The sequence below is a fragment of the Budorcas taxicolor genome, chromosome 11, assembly GCF_023091745.1.
Source record: "Budorcas taxicolor isolate Tak-1 chromosome 11, Takin1.1, whole genome shotgun sequence".
Taxonomy (NCBI): domain Eukaryota; kingdom Metazoa; phylum Chordata; class Mammalia; order Artiodactyla; family Bovidae; genus Budorcas; species Budorcas taxicolor.
The window spans coordinates 158,365,091-158,386,947 of NC_068920.1; the positions used below are offsets into that span (position 1 = coordinate 158,365,091).

General features: G+C 51.5%; 1 protein-coding gene across 1 annotated transcript; it reads right to left on the reverse strand.

Moving 5' to 3' along the window:
• Window position 1: 1 nt before the first annotated feature.
• DYNC2I2 (dynein 2 intermediate chain 2) lies at window positions 2-16,738 on the reverse strand. The gene is made up of 9 exons (XM_052648561.1): window positions 16,553-16,738; window positions 9,069-9,317; window positions 3,278-3,387; window positions 2,619-2,776; window positions 1,992-2,101; window positions 1,351-1,518; window positions 915-1,147; window positions 493-650; window positions 2-291 (listed from the first exon to the last, which is right to left on the reverse strand). Exons 1-9 carry the CDS (start codon window positions 16,736-16,738, stop codon window positions 53-55), a joined length of 1,611 nt encoding a protein of 536 aa, XP_052504521.1. The 3' UTR covers window positions 2-52.
• Between the last annotated feature and the right edge of the window lie 5,119 nt (window positions 16,739-21,857).

Sequence of the window (21,857 nt, forward strand, 5' to 3'; positions counted from 1 at the left end):
CTTCATTCAGCTTCCATCAAAAACACACAGCCCAGAGGTAGCCTCCCTGACCTCAACTGGCCACCTCCGAGGCCAGCTGGTCCAGGTGCTCTGTCTCCCGGGCTCCCTGTTCAGTGAACTCACTGCTCAGCTGCCACACCTTTACCGTACCCTTGGCATCACCAGCAGCCAGGAGTTGAGTCTGCTGGCAGTTGAATTCAAGACAGTAGACAGGGCTTTCGTCCTCGGTTTGCCTGAATGAAACCGCGGGCTTCTGGGAGCTTTTCTGCAGATCAAACAGCTGCACATCACCTTCAGGGAGAGTCGTGGGGTGAGACAGGCCCAGAGCCGCAGCCTCTGAGCCTCTTCGGTTCCCGAAGACATGAGAAGGCTGTGACTCAGTTCAGCTCTCCGTCCCACGTGACCTTGCCCACAGCCTCCCCAGCCCACAGTTGCAGGGACACGCTGGGCTCATGTCCCTTCAGTGGAGCGAAGCCCAGGGCCGTGCCTTACCTTCCCCAGAAGCAGCCGCAAACACCAGGGGGCGCACTGGGGACCAGCGCACAGCAAACAGGTACTTGTGGGAGAGCTGCAGAGAGGTCAGGGGCTGGGCCTGCAGCATGGAGTACAGGTGGACGTGGCCGTCCGTCCCTGCGCTCAGGAAGAGATTCCTAGATGGGACACAGGGCAGGCGGCGGGTGAGCACTGAGGTCCAGGTGTGGCTGGGGCCTTTCTGTCGGACTCCTCATGGGCTACTGGGCTCCGGAAAGTAAGGAGCCGATTCCCTGGAGCCAACCACAGGAGCTGTGGGTACTGGAGCTCAGTGGGGAAGACCCGGGCCCAGGGGAGACTGCAGGCTCTCAGGCAGTTCTGTGTGGGTCCTGGTGGGACTCCCCCGACCTCCCTGTGCCAGAGGCCCTATGGGCCCTCCCTACCTGTGGAAGGGGGAGCAGCTCACAGAGTAGACGGGGCCACCGTGGGGGGCGAAGGTGAACTGCGCCGGGGCCCGCAGGGGCACAGAGCTGGGCATCCGCGTGACAGCAGCGTCCTCTGCCGTCAGGGAGCACTTGAGCGGGAAGCCGCCTTCTGTGCCCAGCACGAAAAGGCTGGGGTCGAAGCTGGAGAAAGCCACCGCCGTGGCGCCCACCTCAGTCTCCCCACGGGAAGGCTGAGGAGGAAAACAGCAGCAGGGCAGAGCTGGGGGGAGTCTGCTCGGTGGCCCCAAGGAGCCTGGGGCACGTGCGTGACCGCTGTAGCCCTCGGGGACTCCCACCTGCCCACCCGCCCCCAAGGTGCACTGGCTCGGGGGGTCCCAAGGCCCAGCGCTGCCTTGTGGGCCTATGTCCGGGGTGGCAGCCTCACCCCTTATACCTTCTTCAGCTTCGTGTTCCTGGGGAGCTGCTGTACGGCCAGGGCGAAGCCCGCGCTCAGCTGCAGCCGGCCAGCCCCGACCCCCTGCCAGAGCAGCACCTTCCCGTCAGCGGCCACACTCAGCACCTGGAAGCGGTGGCTGTGCCGGGGCTCCGGGAGCCAGACCACCTGGGCAACCAGGAGAGGAGCCAGGTCACGAAAGGACACCTGCCCCACCTCCCGGCAAGGCCAGCTGTCAGCCTCCACACGACCTTCCCCTTCTCTTCCAGGAGGGAAAGAAAAAGGGAGACTTCTTGCAGAGGCTTGGGAGCCACCTGACCCACCAGGGGGTAGACCCAGAGGGTTCCCAGCTACCCCCAAGTCCCAGCAGAAAACCCAAGACGGCAGAGGCTCCATGGGGGCGGCCAGCAGGGCCAGGCCCAGGGGGCTCCCTCTGGGGGCCAGTGTGACTCTGGACCCATACACTCCGACAATGCCAGAGGCAGCTGGCCAAGCGCTGACTCCCTGGTGACCTTCCTCCTGGGTGGTGGCCAGTAGGCACCCCTTCCCCTGCTCCATGCTGCGGAGCAGACACCCGGACGGCAAGGCCTGGCTCCGGAGGAGGTTACCTCCCACCCCGCCCGGCGGGCCGCTGCCCTGACCTGGTACACGGGGTCCGTGTGCGTGTCATCCGTCAGGCCCGTGCGCCAGAGCAGTGGGTCCTCGGGGCGGCTCATGTCCCACACCAGCACCTCGCCACTGTACAGTCCACCTGGAGGCCAAGCGGGCATGGGGAGCCGCCCATAGCCAACAGCCTCGCTTTGGGGACGGGCACCCGCCCCCTCTCGTCCACTGCGCTAGGACGTGGGGCTGCTTCCTCAAAAAGAGTCCTGGTCCCCAGGCCGCCCGCTCTATCCAGCGGTGCCCACCCCGGGAAGCTCCCCCACCACCAGGCTGCTCTCCCCTGCCCACACCCGCCGTTCCTCCAGCTTCACCTGCCCCCTTTCCCAGCGCACACATCACTATGGTCAGCGCCCTGAGACTGCCTGCTTCGCCCAGCCTCACATCCTGACCAGGCTGTACCTCCACATGGCCCGCACCACCCAAGACTCAGCTAAGGACCTGCCTCCTCCTCCTCCTCCTCCACGCCCAGTTACCCCACCCAAGCCCAGGGCTCAGGACCCCCTGTGGTCCCTGCTTCTGGCTGTGACCAGGGGCTGAGGGCCAAATGCAGGGCCTCGGCCACCCGCTACAGGATGCGGAGCCGAGACACAGGCTGGGGGGCTCACCTGCCACGTGAGACGGCCGCGTGGGGTGGAAGGCCAGGCACATGGCGGCACTGGGCACCTCCACCACCGCCGACGGCTGCTGGGGGCTCAGGCCTCGCCGGTTCAAGTTCCAGGCGCACACGAAGGACCTCAGCGTGCTCCAGTCCCCGTCATCCAGCCTGCAGAGACACACCCGCATGAGCTCAGCCCGAGGCCTGGGCTCCATCCCAACCTGCGCCACCCCAGCCCACCTTGCTCCTACTGCCCGACCCACCTCACCCCGACACAGATGAGTCTCTGTCCCCATCACACACACTGTGCTGGGCACCCAAGTGGCAGAGGCGCCTATATGGCACCCCAAGGCCATGACTCTCCCCGGAGAAGGGTCTCCAGGAACCAGGGACAGGGCCCTACGTGGCAGGGGGAGGAAGCTGGGCATGTCTGACACAGCCTGGGAGAGACGAGGCAGGCACAGGGCTCACAGCCCACTGCTGATAGCTGGGCACTGGGAGAACCTTCCCTGTCTTTTCCTGCCAACCCAAGGCTCGGGCAGCCTTGAGAAGGAAGATTCCCACAAAGGCCAGCTCTGGGCCCACCCCTCTCTGCGCAGACGAGGAGACAGATTCAGACAAGGGTCTTAGGGCGTCCTATCGCTCCCACACACCCCTGTTGCCACTCACCGGCCATAGGCGCAGGCCACCACAGAGCCAGTGGAGTTCCAGGAGACACCAGTCACGTGGAGACCCTGTCCTTGGGCTGGGGGGTAGCTCAGGGTATGTAGGCAGGTCACCTGCAAGAGACAGGCCATCCCCAACTCCGAATCCCAAAGCCACCCAGCAGGGGAGTAAAAGGCAGACACAGGTGTGGGGCTCCCGATTCCAGTCAGGATTCCAGGCCACTGCCTAGCCCGGGGACAGTGTGGAGCCTTTACCCCATCACTCCCCCCAACAGGGTGCTTCCAGAAGGAAGAGCCTTGGGAACTGAGATGGACACCAGGCTCCAGGTCAGAGCTGGACCCTGTACTCACGTCTGTTCCACACAAAATCTCCAAAGCCTTGGCTTCTGGAGTGGCACAGGGGTGATGGCTGCCCGACAGTGAGAGTATCCTGGATGCCACATGACTACACAGGTGAAAAACGGTCACAGGAGCACGTTTCATGTTAGGTGTATCTCAACACACACTTTTTTAAAAGCTCGGGCACCCTGTGGCTCAGCCCACAGCTGCCAGCAGCAGCGAACGAGAAGGCCAGCAGTGCTGGCCACAGTGAGGGTCTGGTACACTTTCCAGGGGCTAATCTGCACCACAGGCCGAAACTCCTGCGAAAAGTCTCACCCGTCTTGACCTCATAACCCCAAATAGAGAAACCATCCAATGGTAAAAAAAAGTCCGAACTCTGTCAGAAGCTGCACTGTGGGCCTCTGGTGAGAATGCAGAATGTCCAGACACCGTGGAAAACAGCCCAGCGGTTCTGCAAAATGTTGTTACCAGCAATGCCACTCCGAGGGACATGCCCAAGAGGACTGGAAACGAACACGCCAACACGCGCACTTGAACACAAGCGGCCACAGCAGCGTTCATGACAGCCAGAACGTCCAGCGACTGACGGACAAGCGCAGTACATCCCTACCACGGCGAACGGTTCAGCCGCAGAAAGGAATGACGTCCCGAAAGACGCTGCAACACAAGGACCCTCGACAACACTCTGCTAGGCAGACACAGTTACATGATCAGCTGTTATGAGTCCATTACGTGAGATGTCCAAAAAGACAAATCTGAAGACAGAGGGGGTGAGCAGCTGCCAGGAGCTGTGGGGGAAATGGCGAGTGGCTGCTAGTGGATATGAATTTTTGGGGGGGAAGTGATGAAAATATTCTAAAATGGATTGTGGCAAAGCTTACATACCTCTGTGCCGTGCGCTCTGTCGCTCAGTTGTGTCCGACTCTTTGTGGCCCCATGGGTGGTAGCCCTCCAGGCTCCTCTGTCCACAGGGCATCTCCAGGCAAGCATACTGGAGTGGGTTGCCATGCCCTCCTCCAGGAGACACTCCCACCCCAGGGATCGAGCCCAGGCCTCCCACACTGCAGGCGAACTCTACCGTCTGAGCCACCAGGGAAGCCCCTACTGGAAATATATTAAAACCCACTTCACACTTTAAATGATTTATATGGGTGAATTATATGGGTTGTAAACTATATCTCAGTAAATTTGTTGGGTTTTTTTCCTTTTTTCAGTTGTGCCACTCGGATCTTAGTTTCCCAACTGGGGGTTGAACCTGTGCCCCCTGCAGTGGAAGCATGGTGTCTTCACCCCTGCATCGCCAGGGGAGTCCTCGGCAAATCTGTCATTTTAAAACAAAGCCATGCGGTGGGGCCAGGAGGCAGAGGGGGCATGAGAAAAACTCTCGGGGTTCTGGTTCCATGAATGTTTGCACTGTGTGAAAATTATGGGCCCGAACACTTGTGATCTGTGCCTGTGTTTATGCACGTTTTATGAATTCAATAAAAGTTTGTACTAAAAAACAAACTACAAGCATTATGTATCAAAACAGCATTTGTAACTGCAACGATTAGTACACTTTAAAATCTAAAGATAAGAAGGCAGAGGGACAGAAAGATGGGCTGCTCCCCACCTTCACTGCTGGGTGTCTGCCCAGACCCAACACAGCACACCGTGAATTTACCTGTGTGGGAAACCTACCTCAGCAAACCTGACTCCATGGAAGTCTATGGTGAAGCATCGCGCAGCAGTTTAAAAAGGACAAGAGTCTATAACGGAAAGGGACCTCAAAACAAAAATGCACATTTATACACATATTATACATATATAGAAAACTGGATATGTGTATAAACTGAGCATATATATGTACACGTGCTTCCCTGTTGTCTCATATGGTAAAGAATCTGCCTACAAGGCAGGAGACCCCGGTTTGATCCCTTTTAATTTTTAAAGGGAATGGCTACCCATCCAATATTCTTGCCTGGAGAATTCCATGGACAGAGGAGCCTGCCAGGCTACACTCCATGGGGTCACAAAGAGTCGGATATGACTAAGCAACTAACACTTTCACTACATACACACACACACACACACACACACACACACACACACACACACCCACACACCCACCCACCCACCCACCCCTGAATCACTTCGCTGTACATCTGAGGCTATATAACATTAACTATACTTCAATTTTTTTTTTTTTTTGGCCACACCAAATGGCATATGGGATCTTAGTTCCCCTACCTGGAATCCAACCCACATCCCCTGCAGTGGAAACACAGAGTCTTAACCAGTGGACCACCATGGAAATACCTAACTGTATACTTCACTTAAAAAAAATTATAATAGGGAATTCCTTGGTGCTCCAGTGTTTAGGACCCCACGCTTCCACTGCTGGGGGCCCAGGTTCAATTCCTGGGTGGGGAACTGAGAGCCCACAAGATATACCACACGGCCAAATAAATGAATAAAATAAAAATGGTAATAAATAAATTAAAAAGACACAGGTGAAGTCTATGCAGCAACCTGACAACACAGAACAGGCTTTGCTTCTGAAGAGAAAAGACCCCAGACTGGTCACAGTGCCTCCCCGCTGTCAGCCACACGTGCAAACAAGGGCCAGGGCAGGACAAGGCAAAGAGGCCAAAGGTTCCAGGGGGTGCCCTCCTGGGTGCACTCCCCTAGGTGGCCTCCTCCCCATCTCTAATTCCGAAGTGTTCGGCCAAGTCGTCACTGATTTTCCGATTGTGAAGGTGCAGTGCTTGACTGAGAGCAGCGGCTCAGCCTTTCTGGGGCTACGACAGCCACGGACAGCAGGGAAATGTCAAGGCCAACTCCCTGACAGCTGGAGCAGAGACAGAGCAGCCTGATGCCTCAGCCAATGCAGTGACTCCACTGGGGAAATAATCAAGAATTTCATGCAAAGGAAAACCAAAGTGGGAGAGACAGCCTCGCTTTAGCTCTGCCACACAGCAGCAAACCGGCAAAGACTACTCCTCTGCCCCACACTCAAAAAGGAAAGCAACTTCAGGGCCGCGAGAGGCCCATATGCCCCACGGCCACCCAGGGGTGCTGCCTAACCCCCCACCTGCTCACTGCTTCCGGAAGACATGCTTCTAGAAGCGATGCTGTGCTGAGATGTCCACCAATGGGGACCCCAAGAAGGCTGCCTGTCCGCTCAGTGGCACGTCACGCAGGTTCTGGGGTGTCTGGGGCCCCTCCTCTACAGGAACTGGCAGGGAAAGCTCTGCTGAACGCGAAAGGTCGCAAACAGCCTGGACAGCGTTCTCCACCTGCGTCTAAGATGCTCTTGATGGCAACAACAGCAGCAGCGCGCTGTGTGTCAGGGTCGAATGGGAAAGGCCTGCGAACCACTGCTCCCACTCGCAGTACATGTTCCGTATTTTTGCAGCGACTGTTTGTTAAAATGAACGTGTAGTGCTTTGTAATCAGAAACGAGTATTTATTTTTCCTGCTTTGAAGATTCAATCAGAGGGTAACTACAAAATTGTGACGGTTTCTGCCATGTATCAATATGAATCACGCATAGGCATATATACGTCCCTTCTATTTTTCATTTATTTTTATTTATTTAGCTGCACCAGATCTTAGCTGTGGTATGTGGGATCTAGTTCCCTGATCAGGGATGGAACCTGGCCCCCTGCGTTGGGAGCACGGAGTCTTAGCCACTGGACCACCGGGGAAGTCCTTGTCCTCTCCCTCTTGAACCTCCCTCCCCATCTCACCCCTCTAGGTCGCCACAGAGCACCTCTGGGTTCCCACTGGCTGTCTATTTTACATATGGTAACGTGAACGTTTCAATGTTACTCTCTCAAATCATCCCACCCCCCGCCCCCCCGACCCCGTGTCCAAAAGTCTGTCCTTTATGTCTGCGTCTCCTTCGCTGCCCTGCGAAGAGGATCATCGCACCGTATGTATTTTCTAAAGGGGGAGAAAGTAATATACAGGTGGACCAAAGGCACAGAAAGGTGGAAAAGCCTTAACAATGAAGAACAAGCACTTGGGACTTCCCTGGTGGTCCAGGGGCTAAGCCTCCGTGCTCCCAATGCAGGGGGTCTGGGTTTGATCCCTGGTCAGGGAACTAGATCCCACATGCTGCGACTAAGACTCAGACACATAGCAAAAAAACAAACAAACAAACAAAAAACCAACAGCTCACCCTCTTTGAATGCAACTGTAAAAAGGGGCAGCTGAGCCCAGATTTTAACGTTCATGACCTTCTTCTTGCACTCCACTTAAAAATAACAACAAGTCCACACTTACTTGTGGCCTTGGCAAATGTTTTTCAGAGGGCTTTTGAGGATTTCTCTCAAACAAATACACTCTCCCAAACCTATCAACGATTTGGTGGGAACAGGACAGCTGTATATCCAAAAACAGACGGAAGAGGAAGGGCGGGAGAGAAGGGCTATGACCTCTGAATACAGAACTACTCATCTCCATTTCTCGAGGAAGAAAACAATGCATAAGAAAAGCCTTCACTGCTCAGTCAGCAGCCTGTCCCCAGGCACCAGCAGGGTGGAGCAGAGGTCAAGGGCCCGCCTTCGCCTTCGTTCAGAGGTTTCCTGATCTCAAATGGTGGCTCCAACTGGACATTACAGGGTGACTGCTCTGAGCTCTGCCTCCAGACCAGAAAAGGCTTGGCAATGCAGAAGTCACTAGAGCGCCAAAGTGAAACCAGGGAGACTGGGACTCAAACTCCAGCTCAGCCAGTTACAGCTGTGTGACTGCAGACAAGTCCCTTAGCCTCTCTGAATCTCATCTATAAAATGGAGATCGAAGGAACTCCCCGGCAGTCCTGCGCTTTCACTGCCAAGGGCCCCGAGTTAGACTCTTGGTCAGGGAACTAAGATTCTACAGGTTGTTCAGCGTGGACAAAAAATAAATATAAGATGGAGATCAGTAAAGAACTAGCTGTCCAGAAGGATCAATGAGTTGGCACAGAGTGTGCCTGGGGAAACAGAGCTGAGTCATCAAGGAAATAAGACCCAGAGTCAGACTGTCCAGCCTCAAACCCTGCCTCTACTGCCTACTACAGTGAATGGAAATAACAAGGCACCACCAAGGGTAGCAGGGAAGGCCCAGTGACTTCTTAGCTTAATACCTGGCAAAAAGTAAGAGCTTGGTGTTCCTATTACTTGGCGGGCCGGGGCTTCCCAGGTGGCATTACTGGTGAAGAACCTGCATGCCAGTGCAGGAGACGCGGGTTCGATCCCTGGGTGGGGAAGATCCCCTGGAGGAGGGCATGGCCACCGACACCAGTACTCTTGCCTGGAGAATCCCATGGACAGAGGAGCCTGGCGAGACCATCTACAGGTTCGCAAAGACTCAGACACGACTGAAGCAACTTGGCATGCATGCTGTTATTGGGTGGCACAAAAGAAGGACTTAAGATGAGCTAAAGACACAACCCAAGGCATCCCAGGCCCGTACCAGCCCATCCCTACCGTCTGCTGCTGCTCGGCCCAGTTCACCTCGAAGCCGTCAAACGCATGGCTCTGCCAATTCTTGTTCAGCTCTCGGGTAACCATGGCCTCCACTTTTCGGAGAAAGGCCGCAAGCCGGGGGCCATTGTACCGAGGCACAGACGGCAGGCTGACCGGCTCGGGGATCTCGGTCTGCACCTCAGCATCCACATGCTTCCGGGCCTGCACGGACGCTTCAGCGGTGGTAATGCTGGCCGTCTGGCAACTTTTCTGGAGAAGGAGATTGAAACGCAGTCACCAGCCAGCTGTCCTCACAGCACCACCTGCCCAGGCACTCACCCGCCCACAGGTGCTGTTCATCCTTGAGCAAAAGGAACACTGCTCACTCTGTCTGCCTGACGACTGTCCCCTTCCTCTAGTAACTAGCCCATCTTCCTGGGGAGGAACCCAACTGGTGTGGTGTGGGTGGAGATGACCCACAGGGAGTAACCCTTTCCAGCCAGAGAAACCCACTCACGTGGTGTCAACAGGCAGTGGGAAAACTTCAAGGTCATGAGTAGAAGACAGTCACTTTCTTATTAAAAATATACCTCCTAGGGACTTCCTGGTGATCCAGTGGCTAAGACTCCGCACTTCCAAGGCAGGTGGCCCCGGGTTCAATCCCTGGTCAGGGAACTAGGTCCCACATGCCTCAGTGAAGAGTTCACATGCCACAAAGACCCAGCACAGCCAGATAAAAAGAAATTAAATATATATACACACCTTCTGTTAACAGATCTCCTTGACTATCGATTATAAAACATACCAATTATTTAGTAATAGCTTTTCAGGAGGAAACTGTATTAAGTGTACACATCAGTTGTGAGACACACCCCTTTTAATACCTGTTAAAATAGAGGTTGAAGAGATGCGTTCTAAATTGAGGACATACAGAGGCACACAGAGAACAGATAGAGGTCCGGGACACTGTGTGGCTGAAGGCTGAGCCCCCTCACTCCCCTGGGCAGTGACCACCACCAGCTAATATGGAGCACACAGCCCCTCATTTCACCCTCCCAACACACCTGAGCTGCACACCTGACTCCAGAGTGGAAAAGGACCTCAGCGACCACGCTAGACGGGTGGTCTCCCTGAACAAGGTCGTAGAACCACCAGGAGGCTGGGTAAGGGAGAACCTGCTGCCCCCTCCCCATCAACAGAGCTTCTGGTTCACTGGTCTAGGATGGGGTCTTTGCTAAAAAAGCCCCCAGGTGATGCCACAGGGCGGGTACTCAGATCCCATCTATATGCTTCCTGCGGCCACACCCCAGGGCCCAGAGTCCATCACCTCTGCCCTCAAGGTGCAGACAGCACTCACGTAGCCCCCTCCACCCCCGCCTTGATCTGAGGACCGGGTCTCACCTGGGGAAGCAGGACACCCCTCTCTCCCTCCCTTGGCCGCAGCCCTCTCCACCGGGGCACCTTCCAAGGTGTCCTGTGATCAAAGGACGCATGCATGTCTATGGGGAGCTGCTTGGGAGGCAGCCTGCTCCCCAGCTGCCATTTCTCTCCACCCTGCCACCCGTCTCCAGTTCCTTGTCCCCCATTTAGCTGGGCAGAGGGACAGACATCACATCAGGGAAGGAGATGCAGCCTCCTCCTTTTCTGGAGGACACGGCCGACCTTTACCAAACGAGGGCTCCTATACGACTGAGATTCCTGTCACCCACGAGAGGCTCTCCTCACGTGGCTGCTTGCCAGGCACCTGCACCTACAGCACAGCGACAGGGCCCGGACCCCCATTCTCTCCTGTTTGGGCTCGAGCACCAGGCGAGTGTTAAGAGACCCCAAAGGGAGGGAGCTGGCCCACAGGAGGGCAGCTGGGGAGGACAGGGTGAGACAGGGCTCCGGCTGAGAAATGCTGCCAGCGTGAGCACGGCTCCCCAAAGTCCCCCTTCCCAGCCCTTCCACGTCCTTCCCTTTCTGAGTCCTGTACACACACGTGATGATACTCGGGCGTGATGGGAGCTGAGATGGTTCCTGACCTAACTAAGCACCTCTTTATCAGCACACCAACAAAATGTGATGCCTTTGAGACATTCTGATGTTAACTAGCAGAGACTGTACCATGGGAATATCTTGGATACAATGTTGCTGGGAATTCCCTGGTGGTCTAGTGGTTAAGAATCCACCATGCAGGGAACACCGCTTCGGTCCCTGCCTGGGGAAGATTCCACCTGCCTCAGGCAATTAAGCCACCACAACAACTGAACACATGCCGCGCAATGACTGAAGCCCACAACTGAACGCATGCCACGCAACGACTGAAGCCCGTGAGCCTAGAACCCACGCTCCACAGGAGAAGCCACCACGAGAAGGCTGTGCTCCACAGCGAGAGAGTGGCCCCTGTTCGCCTCAACTCGAGTAGCCCGCGAGCAGCAGCCAAGACCCAGCACAGCCAAAGTTTAATAAATAAACAAAACTGACGAGAATTCCCTGGCGGTCTGGTGGTTAAGACTTGGCGCTATCACTGCTGGGGCCCGGGTTCCATTCCTGGTCAGGGAACTAAGGTCCTGCAAGCCTCGCAGCACAGCAAAAAAAAAAAAACGAGTTGAGTGGGTTTTATGATGCAACATGGCCATTCCGTTGTCTCCTGTGTCTCACTCACATGAGGCCTCCAAGAGTGTGAGGGCAACTGAATCCAGAACCAGTATCAAAGTACTTCAGGCTATGACCTCCTTTTACTTGGCCTTGCCTCGAGTATATCAGGGTGGTGGTGGTTTAGTTGCTAAGTCGTGTCCAACTCTTGGGACACGCCAAGCCAGAATACTGGAGTGGGTTGCCACTTCCGTCTCCAGGGAATCTTCCCAACCCAGGAATTGAACCCAGGTCTCCTGCACTGCAGGCAGATTCTTTACCAATTGAGCTATGAGGGAAGGCCGTATAGCAGGGTAGCAAACAGTTACTCAAAGGATGACCTGGAGCGGAGAGTCAACCAACGAAGACAGCAATGATCAACATTTTCACCGAAGCTGGGAGGCCCTGTTATGCCACAACACCTTTGACTTCTAATTATTGCCAGCTACTCTGGTGTTGTCTTCACGTGTGTCTTGAAAAAAAAAAAAATGTTTAGTATCAAAACTATTAGCAAACTCCAAATGATTGAGAACCACAAATCCAATTCCTGAAAACCTGTGAGAGGCCAAACCTCAGGTTAAAAACAAACACCTCCAGCAGGGGGTGTCATCTGCTACAGAACCCACGAAGGCGAGGAAGCAGCCCCGGGTCCAGGGAGAGGGAGGAGCGGACAGATAGGCAAGTTTAACTCAAAGCAGGAGGGGAGAAATTCGGCAGAATCAGGCTGTGGATGACAGGACACCAGAAAAGGATTCCATTCAGTATTTCCCGGAGGCCTCTGGGAGATGCAAAAGTACACAAGACCCACTCCCTGCCCTCTGGGAGCTCACAGTCCAGGGACAGACCTGAAAGCCCAAAATGAATGCATCTGCTGATAAAAAGTTTTAGAACTAAATGGTAGTGATGGCTGCACGTCGTGAAGGTATTTAACATCACCGAACTGTACACTTTAATATGGTAAAATATGTATGTATCTTACCACAAGAAAAGAATGCACCCTATATCCTTTTTTTTGTCACCCTGTGGCATCTGGGACCTTAGTTCCCTGACCACAGATTGAACCTGCGCTCCCTGCATTGGAAGAACAGAGTCTTAATCACTGGACCACCAGGGAAGTCCCCCACTCTACATTCTGAGGACTCAAATAGGCTTCAGAAAGGTAACACTGTTGGAAAGGAGGGTGGATTATATTAATGGTTCTCAAGTTTTGCCACATATGACAATAACCTGAGGAGCTTTTATAAAACCAGATTCCCAGGTCACACCACATACCAATTAAACCAGAATCCCTGGAAGTAGGGACCAGATATTCATATTTTTCAAGACTCTCCAGGGCATTTCAGTGTCAGCCACGTTTGAAAAAGCAGAGACCAGGATTAAAGCGATTAGGAGCCCTTCATCTCAAACACTTAGACGTGAGCCCCCCCAAACCTGAACAGTACTGGGGGTCAGTCTCAAACTGTTTTCTTATTAGCAGTCTCATTTAATCCCACATTAAGTATTCTAACAAGACCCACTTTGCAGATCACTTGACTGGCCCAAGGCCAAGACCCCAAAGAGTCCCCATGCACTCAAAGTCAGGTCTGAACCCAAAGTCAAGGACCCTGTCCCTCTGTGAATAAATCGAGATAAAGCAAGAAAAGTTAAATCAAGCCAAAGATCACTACTACTTCAACAACGACAACCAAAAATCCATCACTGGAACATAAAACTGCACTCCAATACCGCATCACTACATGAGCCAAGCAAAGAACAACGTTTGGCTTTTCCAATAGAAGTTGCAAAAAAAAAAAAATTAAGAAGCTGCATATAAAAACATAGCTAAGGGCCTCTGTAACAATCTAGAAGGGTAGGATGGGGAGGGAGGTTCAGGAGGGAGGGGACATGGATGTACCTATGGCTGATTCTTAAAGATATCTGACAGGAAACAACAAAATTCTGTAAAGCAATTAACCTTAAATTAAAACATATAAATTTTTTATTTAATTTAGCTAAAACACTCATCACAGGGTTCTGATAAGAGAAAAATTGGAAACAGTCCATCAAAAGGGACCGGTTAAAATAAAATGAAGTTATAGTAGTGAGTGAAAAAGTGGGTCTACAAAATATTATGCAATGTGATTTCATTTTTGTAAAAAAAAAAAAAAAATGGAGGAACACAGACAAAACAGAGAGGGAGCAGGTATAAACCAAACTGCCGGAAAATGAGACTATGGGGTGGTTTTTATTTCCAGTTTTTCCTTATCCAGATGTTTTCCTAAATTTTGGATACCAGGATTTCCCTGGTGGTCCTCCCCTCTGAGCTCCCAGTGCAGGGTGCTCAGGTTCAGTCCCTGGTCGGGGAACTAGATTCCACATGCCACAGCTAGAGTTCGCACGTCGCGACTGAACAACATCTGGCATGCCACAACTAAGACCCGGCACATCCAAACTAATAAATATTTAAAATAAATAATTAATCAAATAAATTTTGGACACAGAAACTTTTATAAAGAGAAACAAGTTAATCTGGAAAATTAACTCTTTCTTTGGACCCCTTCAACAGTCTTAGAATCTTTATTTTGACCACGCCAGGCAGGTTGCAGAATCTTAGTTCCCTGACCAGGGATCAAGTCTGTATCCTCTGCAGCGGAAAGGCAGAGTCTTAACCACTGGACCACCAGGGAACTCCCAATACTCTTAGGACTGACTTTAATTAAGAATCCCCTTCAGTAAAACTTTCCTGATAGCTCAGTTGGTAAAGAATCTGCTAGCAATGCAGGAGACCCCGGTTCAATCCCTGGGTCAGGAAGATCCTCTGGAGAAGGGATAGGCTACCCACTCCAGTATTCTTGGGCTTCCCTTGTGGCTCAGCCGGTAACGAATCCGCCGGCAATGTGGTAGACCTGGGTTCAACCCCTGGGTTGGGAAGATCCCCTGGAGAAGGGAAAGGCTAGCCACTCCAGTATTCTGGCCTGGGGAATTCCATGGACTGTATAGTCCATGGGGTCACAAAGAGTCAGACACAACTGAGTGACTTTCACACATACACTTCAATAAAACAGCATAGACTGATTCAAATGAACCCCCTAAGATGAAAGCTTTTATACCTCAAGTATTAGAATCAGTTCTTGGAGCCCTACTGGTTCAAATTATAGGTATAAGAAAATATGCCTCAATCTCATTCTTTGTTTTAATTTTTAAAAAAAAGTAAAAAGTTTGACTGAGTCAGTGGTTCCCAATCTGAACTCTTTTAAAATCTGAATCTTCAGCAAATAAGAGCTATTTCAAGTATTTTTAAAAGCCAGTGAATGTGAATTACACATTAACCTTCAATAAAGATGAACAGAAATAACTAAAATATCCCCTGCCTTTGCTTTTTTTTTTTTTTGGCCATACCACACAGCATGTGGAACTTCCCTGACCAGGGATCAAACTGTGCCCCCTGCATTAGAAGCAAGGAGTCTTAACCACTGGGGCACTGGGGAAGTCCTGCCTTTGCTTTTTAACTAGAATCTTTTCTATCCAGTATGGTGAAGTGGGAAGTGCTCTGAAGCCAGATCAAATTTGGCTTGAGACCTGCAGACTGCTGGCCTGAGGCAAGAAACTTGTCCTCAAGTTCAGTTCAGTCGCTCAGTCGGGTCCAACTCTTCGCGACCCCATGGACTGCAGCATGCCAGGCTTCCCTGTCCATCACCAACTCCCTGAGCTTGCTCAAACTCATGTCCGTCGAGTCAGTGATGCCATCCAACCATTTCATCCTCAAGAGTTAATCAAGAGTTAGGACTTTAAGGATTCCCTAGTGTTCCCGTGTTTTTAAGACTCTGAGCTTCTACTGTAGGGGGCTCAGGTTGTGATCCCACATGCTGTGTGGTACAGCCAAACATAAAATTTTAAAAAAGGAGAGAGGGTAAGACTTCATGGAAATCTCACCGGTACTGGTGCTGGTGAGGAAATGGTCTTCTGCAGGACCTCTCATCTGTGTGGAAAGCAAAGCCTCAGTTTCCTCTGTGGGAAAAATGCAGCCCCCTTCCAATGCTCATTTTCACTGAGGGAAAGCTAACATCCTTAAAATGATCTGCAAACCCTAAACTTGATCTGCCTCTCCTTACCCTCTCCGGCCTCACCTGTGACCATCCGTGCCTTCTCATTCCTTTCCAGCCCCACCTGCCTCCTCACACACACCAGCTTTGCTTGGACCGCAGGACCTTTGCGCTCCCCTGGCCGTTCCACCTCAAATAACCTTGACTAACTCTCACTGCTCCAAATCTGCTGGAACATCACCCTCTCAATGAGGGTGCCACCACCCTGCAAACAACCCTTTCACTCCGCAACCCAATCTTTCTAATCCCTCACCCTTTTTCTTTCAGCCATGGCACTATTCACCTCTAACACACTGTATATTTACTTCTTACCTGCACTGTTTTACTTTCTGTCCCCTGCAGACAAGCGCCCCGTATAAGTTCCAGGAGGGAGCTCACCCACTGATGACTGAGGAATCGCCAGGGGCACAGAAGTGCTCAAAGTCCATACACAGAGACCCCTCAGGAGCCCTGGCACCCAGAAGCCCTGCCCTCGTTTCAGACAACCTCGTCTGTGTGCTTTGGATTAAACGACGTACTAGAAAACGTGTGTATCTCGACCTTAAGATGCAGTTTGGTCTTTTTTTTTTTTTTTAAAGTAAAAGTTAGGTTTGAAATGCCTAAAAACTGCAGTTCACACAAAATCCTCCAAAACCTGGAGTCTTTAAAAACTCTTTTGGTTGCTACTCAAAGACCACGGAAATTGAGACGTGAGTACCCCCAAGGGTTCGTTTCTGTGGGTTAAAATATAAAAATAACCTGGCCCAGCTGCCGCGACGTCCCTCGCCCTCCCGCCCGCGTCACCCAGAGGCGCACCCGCGCCCTCACCGTCTCCCCGCGGATGCCCTGGACGCCCCTCCACTGCGAGGGCACGGACGCCACGCGCAGGGTCTCGTCCTGAAGCGGCCCGGGCCGCTCGGGGCCCTCCGTACTCGCAGTCCCGCTTGTCGCCAGCGCCTCAGCTCCCGCGCTTCCCGCCAGGCCGAGCTGCCCAGGTTGCGCGCTGGTTGCCATGGAGACGGCTCCGCCGGCGCCACCCCACCCCCAACCTCCCCACCTCGCGCAGACGCAGGCCGCCGCGACCTTCGCCCCCGCGCCTCCAGAGCGGAAGGCTCGGGCGGTGACGCTGTCGGCGCCATTTTTCAGTTTGTCAGAGAGCACGCTCCAACACCCGAGAAGAAGAGAGAAATTATTCTTTTCCCTTGATGCGACAATCACTGCCAGTTTTTGGATTCTCCAGCCGCAGAGGGAGCACGCCTGGGGCTTTCGCGGCTACTCTGGGTGGGGAGGGAAGTACGGAAGCCAGGCGCCCGTGCCAAGTTCAAAGATGGCGCCGAGCGGCCCGGCGCAAAAGAGAAGGCGGGAGCCAGCGGCTGCAGCGGGCTTTAGAGTTATGGGGCCTGGGAGTGCCGAGCTGGCGGAGCAGCCGAGCGCTCCAGGAGAGCCCCAGTTGGCGGCCACCTCGAACCCCAGTGCTCGGTCTCTGAGCCTCGATTTCTGCCTCAATAGAATGGCGATTTTAAATATCCATATATGGATCCAGAGTGTGCTTGAGAAGGCCCAAATGAAATCGAACGTAGAAAAAAATGCAGTTTAAACCGAAGTTAAAGACTGGAACAACTACCAATTATTGAGTGTCTACCGTATATGTTGATCTTAATAAATCTTAAAATAACTTTATGAAAAATCAAATGTTATATGTCGCTTGAGGGTGCTGATTGTCCAAAAAAATAATTTTCCCAGCTCACCCATAAAGGCCACATCACATTTGTCTAAGACCCTACAGACCCTTGCTTGGCCCCAAGACCCGGTTCTGAGCTTCTTGGCAAGAATCCTCTGGCCAGGTCCTCTGGGCTGCTTTCTTCCTGTCCCTGAACTCTCAGAGTTAAGGAAACGCGCCCAGAGGCTCCTCTGCACCGCCTCACTACTGATGCTCGTTAGGACTCAGTTCAAGTCAAGGCCCGTGAGGCCCGATTAGATTAGCGACACTGGAAAGACAAAATGCAATAGAAATTTCTTCCTAGAAAGAAAGTAGAACCAGACAAAATTCTCCTTGTAAGGCCCTGTTAACACTAGAAAAGTTTGCAAGCATCACCAAAGATGCAAAACTCATGTTCAAAAAGAAACTCAAGGCTGTGAGGGTCAGGAGGCTTGGATATGAAGACTACACACTGCTATGTCCTGTTCTCAGACTTGACACCTCTCTGCACTTTGGTTTCCCAGCTATAAAAATAGATAAAATCAAGTTGAAGCTAGTAGAATCTGCTTTATCGCAGTAAGGAAGGAGACTATTTCAAGAAGAGGAGGGTGGGACTTCCCTGATGGTCCAGTGGCTAAGACTCTGTGCCCCCATTACAGGGAACCAGGGTTTGATCCCTGGTCAGGGAACTAGGTTCCACATGCCACAACTACTCGGTGCAGTCGAATAAATAAAATATTTTTAAGAAGAAGGGTGGCCCAAGGTATTAAACACCCCCAAACAACTTCAGTAGAGTAGTGGGATCAAAAACCAGCTTGCAGAGGGTTTAGGAATGGAGAAAGTAGAGAAGGTAATGGACATTATTGGGAAGTTCAACATAGGAAGTAGTTGTGAGTGTAAACTGGTAAAACCTAATTGGAGGATAATTTGACCTTTAAGTGTGCCTCCTCTTTAATCTAGAAATCCTACTTCTGGTAATTTTTCTTGAATTAACAATTACAGATTCATACGGATATTGAAAGCCAAGGATATTCAGCAATTATTCATTCACAGTAGAATTATAGCAAGATCCTGCAGCCAGCCTAAATTTCCAGGCAAAGTCATGGCACACAACAGGTATTCACTAAATATTGAGAAAGAATGGACAGTGAGGCTTTAGTTAAGTGTGCTAGGTGGAACACAGTCTCAGGTGGCCATTAAGAGTGTTACTGCTGTTTAAATGTGGCAAAATGTTTGCAACATAATAAGGTTCTTATAAAATGGCAGAAAGTGAGGAGGAACTAAAAAGCCTCTTTTTTTTTTTTTTTTTTTTAAGCCTCTTGAAAGTGAAAGAGGAGAGTGAAAAAGATGGCTTAAAGCTCAACATTCAGAAAACGAAGATCATGGCATCTGGTCCCATCACTTCATGGCAAATAGATGGGGAAACTGTGGAAACAGGGTCAGACTTTATTTTGGGGGGCTCCAAAATCACTGCAGATGGTGATTGCAGCCATGAAATTAACAGACGATTACTCCTTGGAAGGAAAGTTATGACTAACCTAGATAGCATATTAAAAAGCAGAGACATTACTTTGCCAACAAAGGTCCGTCTAGTCAAGGCTATGGTTGTTCCAGTGGTCACGTATGGATGTGAGAGTTGGACTGTGAAGAAAGCTGAGCGGTGAAGAATTGATGCTTTTGAACTGTGGTGTTGGAGTAGACTCTTGAGAGTCCCTTGGACTGCAAGGACATCCAACCAGTCCATTCTGAAGGAGATCAGCCCTGGGATTTCTTTGGAGGGAACGATGCTGAAGCTGAAACTCCAGTATTTTGGCCACCTCATGCGAAGAGTTGACTCATTGGAAAAGACTCTGATGCTGGGAGGGACTGGGGGCAGGAGGAGAAGGGGATGACAGAGGATGAGATGGCTGGATGGCATCACCAACTCGATGGACGTGAGTTTGAGCGAACTCTGGGAGCTGGTGATGGACAGGGAGGCCTGGCGTGCTGCAGTTCATGGGGTCGCGAAGAGTTGGACAAGACTGAGTGACTGAACTGAACTGACTGAAAATGCAATTTATATACATTGTTTCCAGGTGGTGGAAGTGGTAAAGAACAGCCAGCCAATGTATTAAACATAAAAGAAACAAGTTTGATCCCTGGGTTGGGAAGATCCCCTGGAGAAGGAAATGGCAACCTGCTCCAGTATTCTTGCCTGGAGAATCCCATGGACAGAGGATTGTGGCGGGTCATAGGGTCACACAGAGTTGGACCGGACTGAAGTGACTTAGCATGCATCCTGGTTTTATAACAATATGTTTCAAAAAAAACTCAGAGCTATAGATTCAAATATTGATAACAGTTGCGTCTGGGTAATTAAAGTTTTCCTCTCTTTGTAGGGTTAAAGTTTTATGTGGTTTATTTGTGAAAAGAAAAGAGAGAATGAATGAACAGACAAACGCTTAGCTGTGCTTGTGAAAGTATTATACCTTGAATGAGCAGGACAGTTTGAAACCGTTTACCTCAGACTGGGACTTGAACCCATGTGCTGAAACTCAAACTGAGCCCAAATCTCATGGTCTTCCAACTGAGATCACAGACCTGGTTTCAGGACCTAATGAAGCTCAGGTTCTTGATGTCTCATCTCAGAAAGAATTCAATGAGAGAAAAAGTGATAGGTAAGAAGTGGATCTATTCACAGAGAAACACACTGAGCACACAAGAATATGGGCCTCCGCAGAGGCTGAGTACAGAGGCCCCGAAATGTGGCACGGTTAATTTTTATGGGCCTGGTAATTTCATAGGCTAATGAGTGGGAGGAATATTCCAACATATTTGGGGGAAGGGGTGGAGATTTCCAGGAATTGGGCCACCGCCCACTTTTTGGTCTTTTGACAGTGCCTTGAAACTGTCATGGCACCTCTGGGTGTGTCATTTAGCTTGCTGACTGAGGATCTAGGTCTGCCATCTTGGACCCATTTGATTCTAATCGGTTTATGTTTTGTCCTGGGGTGATGTCATTCTTTCAAAAGTTGTGCCCTGCCCCCTTCCCTCCTGTTTCAAGTTGGGGGAACATTTCCAAGATGAGAGAGTCTTGAGCAGGCTTATGTGCTAGAAATGAGGGTACTCAAATGAAGACCAGGACTCACTGGAGGAGGAAGGGAGAAGAAGGAGCTGGGGGACAGTAGGGATACCTGCATTATTTCTCGGCTCCCATTCCCCCATCCTGAAGACACAGGCTCTCTGGCCACACTCCCTGTTACCCTGACAGCCATTCAAACTCCTCCACCGACCTCCGCCTCCCTGTCTCTTCCCTTTACCTGGAGCACTCCTCCCTGCTCTCCTGTTTACCTCAGGACCAGATGCCAAGCCATTGCTGACTCTCAGGGGACTGAGCTTCTCCACTCTGGAGTGCTCCTCAAAACTGTAATTTAGTGACAAGGTAGTAACGCATGGCTTTGCCCCAGTAGGTCAGCTCCCCCATCACGGGGACCATAGCTGTCCCCAGAGCCCAGCACAGTGCCTGGAACACACAGTGAAAAGGAATTGAATGTATGTCTAACCATCAGTAAGAACAGTTTCCAGCCTTATACATAGGACAGAGCCTCCCACTCTGTTTTTTTTCTGACAGAACCATGCAGCTTTTGGGATCTTTGTTCCTCAAACAGGGATCAGCAGTGGAAACATGGTGTCCTACCCACTGGACCGCCAGGGAATTCCTGAACACAGTCGCTTCAGTCGAGTCTGATTCTTTGAGACCCTATGGACTGTAGCCTGCTAGGCTCCTCTGCCCACGGGATTCTCCAGGCAAGAAAGTATTCTTGAAAAGAAAGTGGGTTGCCACGCCCTCCTCCATGGGATCTTCCCCATCCACGAATTGAACCCCACCTCTCTTACTGTATCCTGCATTGGCAGGCAGATTCTTGACCACTAGCACCCCCTGGGAAGCCTGAGGCCAGAGACCCTTGTAAATCTCCACTAGGCTTCACCCTGCCTACCCGGTTGTTAAGGAAGCCTCCTGCTTCCTACTTCTACTTCTTGGTGTCAAAAAAATGTTCAGTAACGGTGTGTCCAGAAAGTGAAGTCGCTCAGTCGTGTCTGACTCTTTGCAACCCTGTGGACTGTAGCCTACCATGCTCCTCCATCCATGGGATTTTCCAGGCAAGAATACTGGAGTGGATTGCCATTTCCTTCTCCAGGGGATCTTCCCAACGCAGGGATTGAACCCCGGGTCGCCCGCATTGTAGCAGATGCTTTACTGTCTGAGCCACCAGGGAAGTCCTTGTGTGTTCAGAGAATATTTAAATATATTCAAGGGGGAAAAAACTCAAAAAAGAAACCATCCTCACTTTAAAACCCTGGTGGCAATTATTTTAGGAACTTTCAGTTCTTTTTAGTAAAACAACTCAAATTTTGAGTGTCTAGAGGAGAAGGGGACGACAGAGGATGAGATGG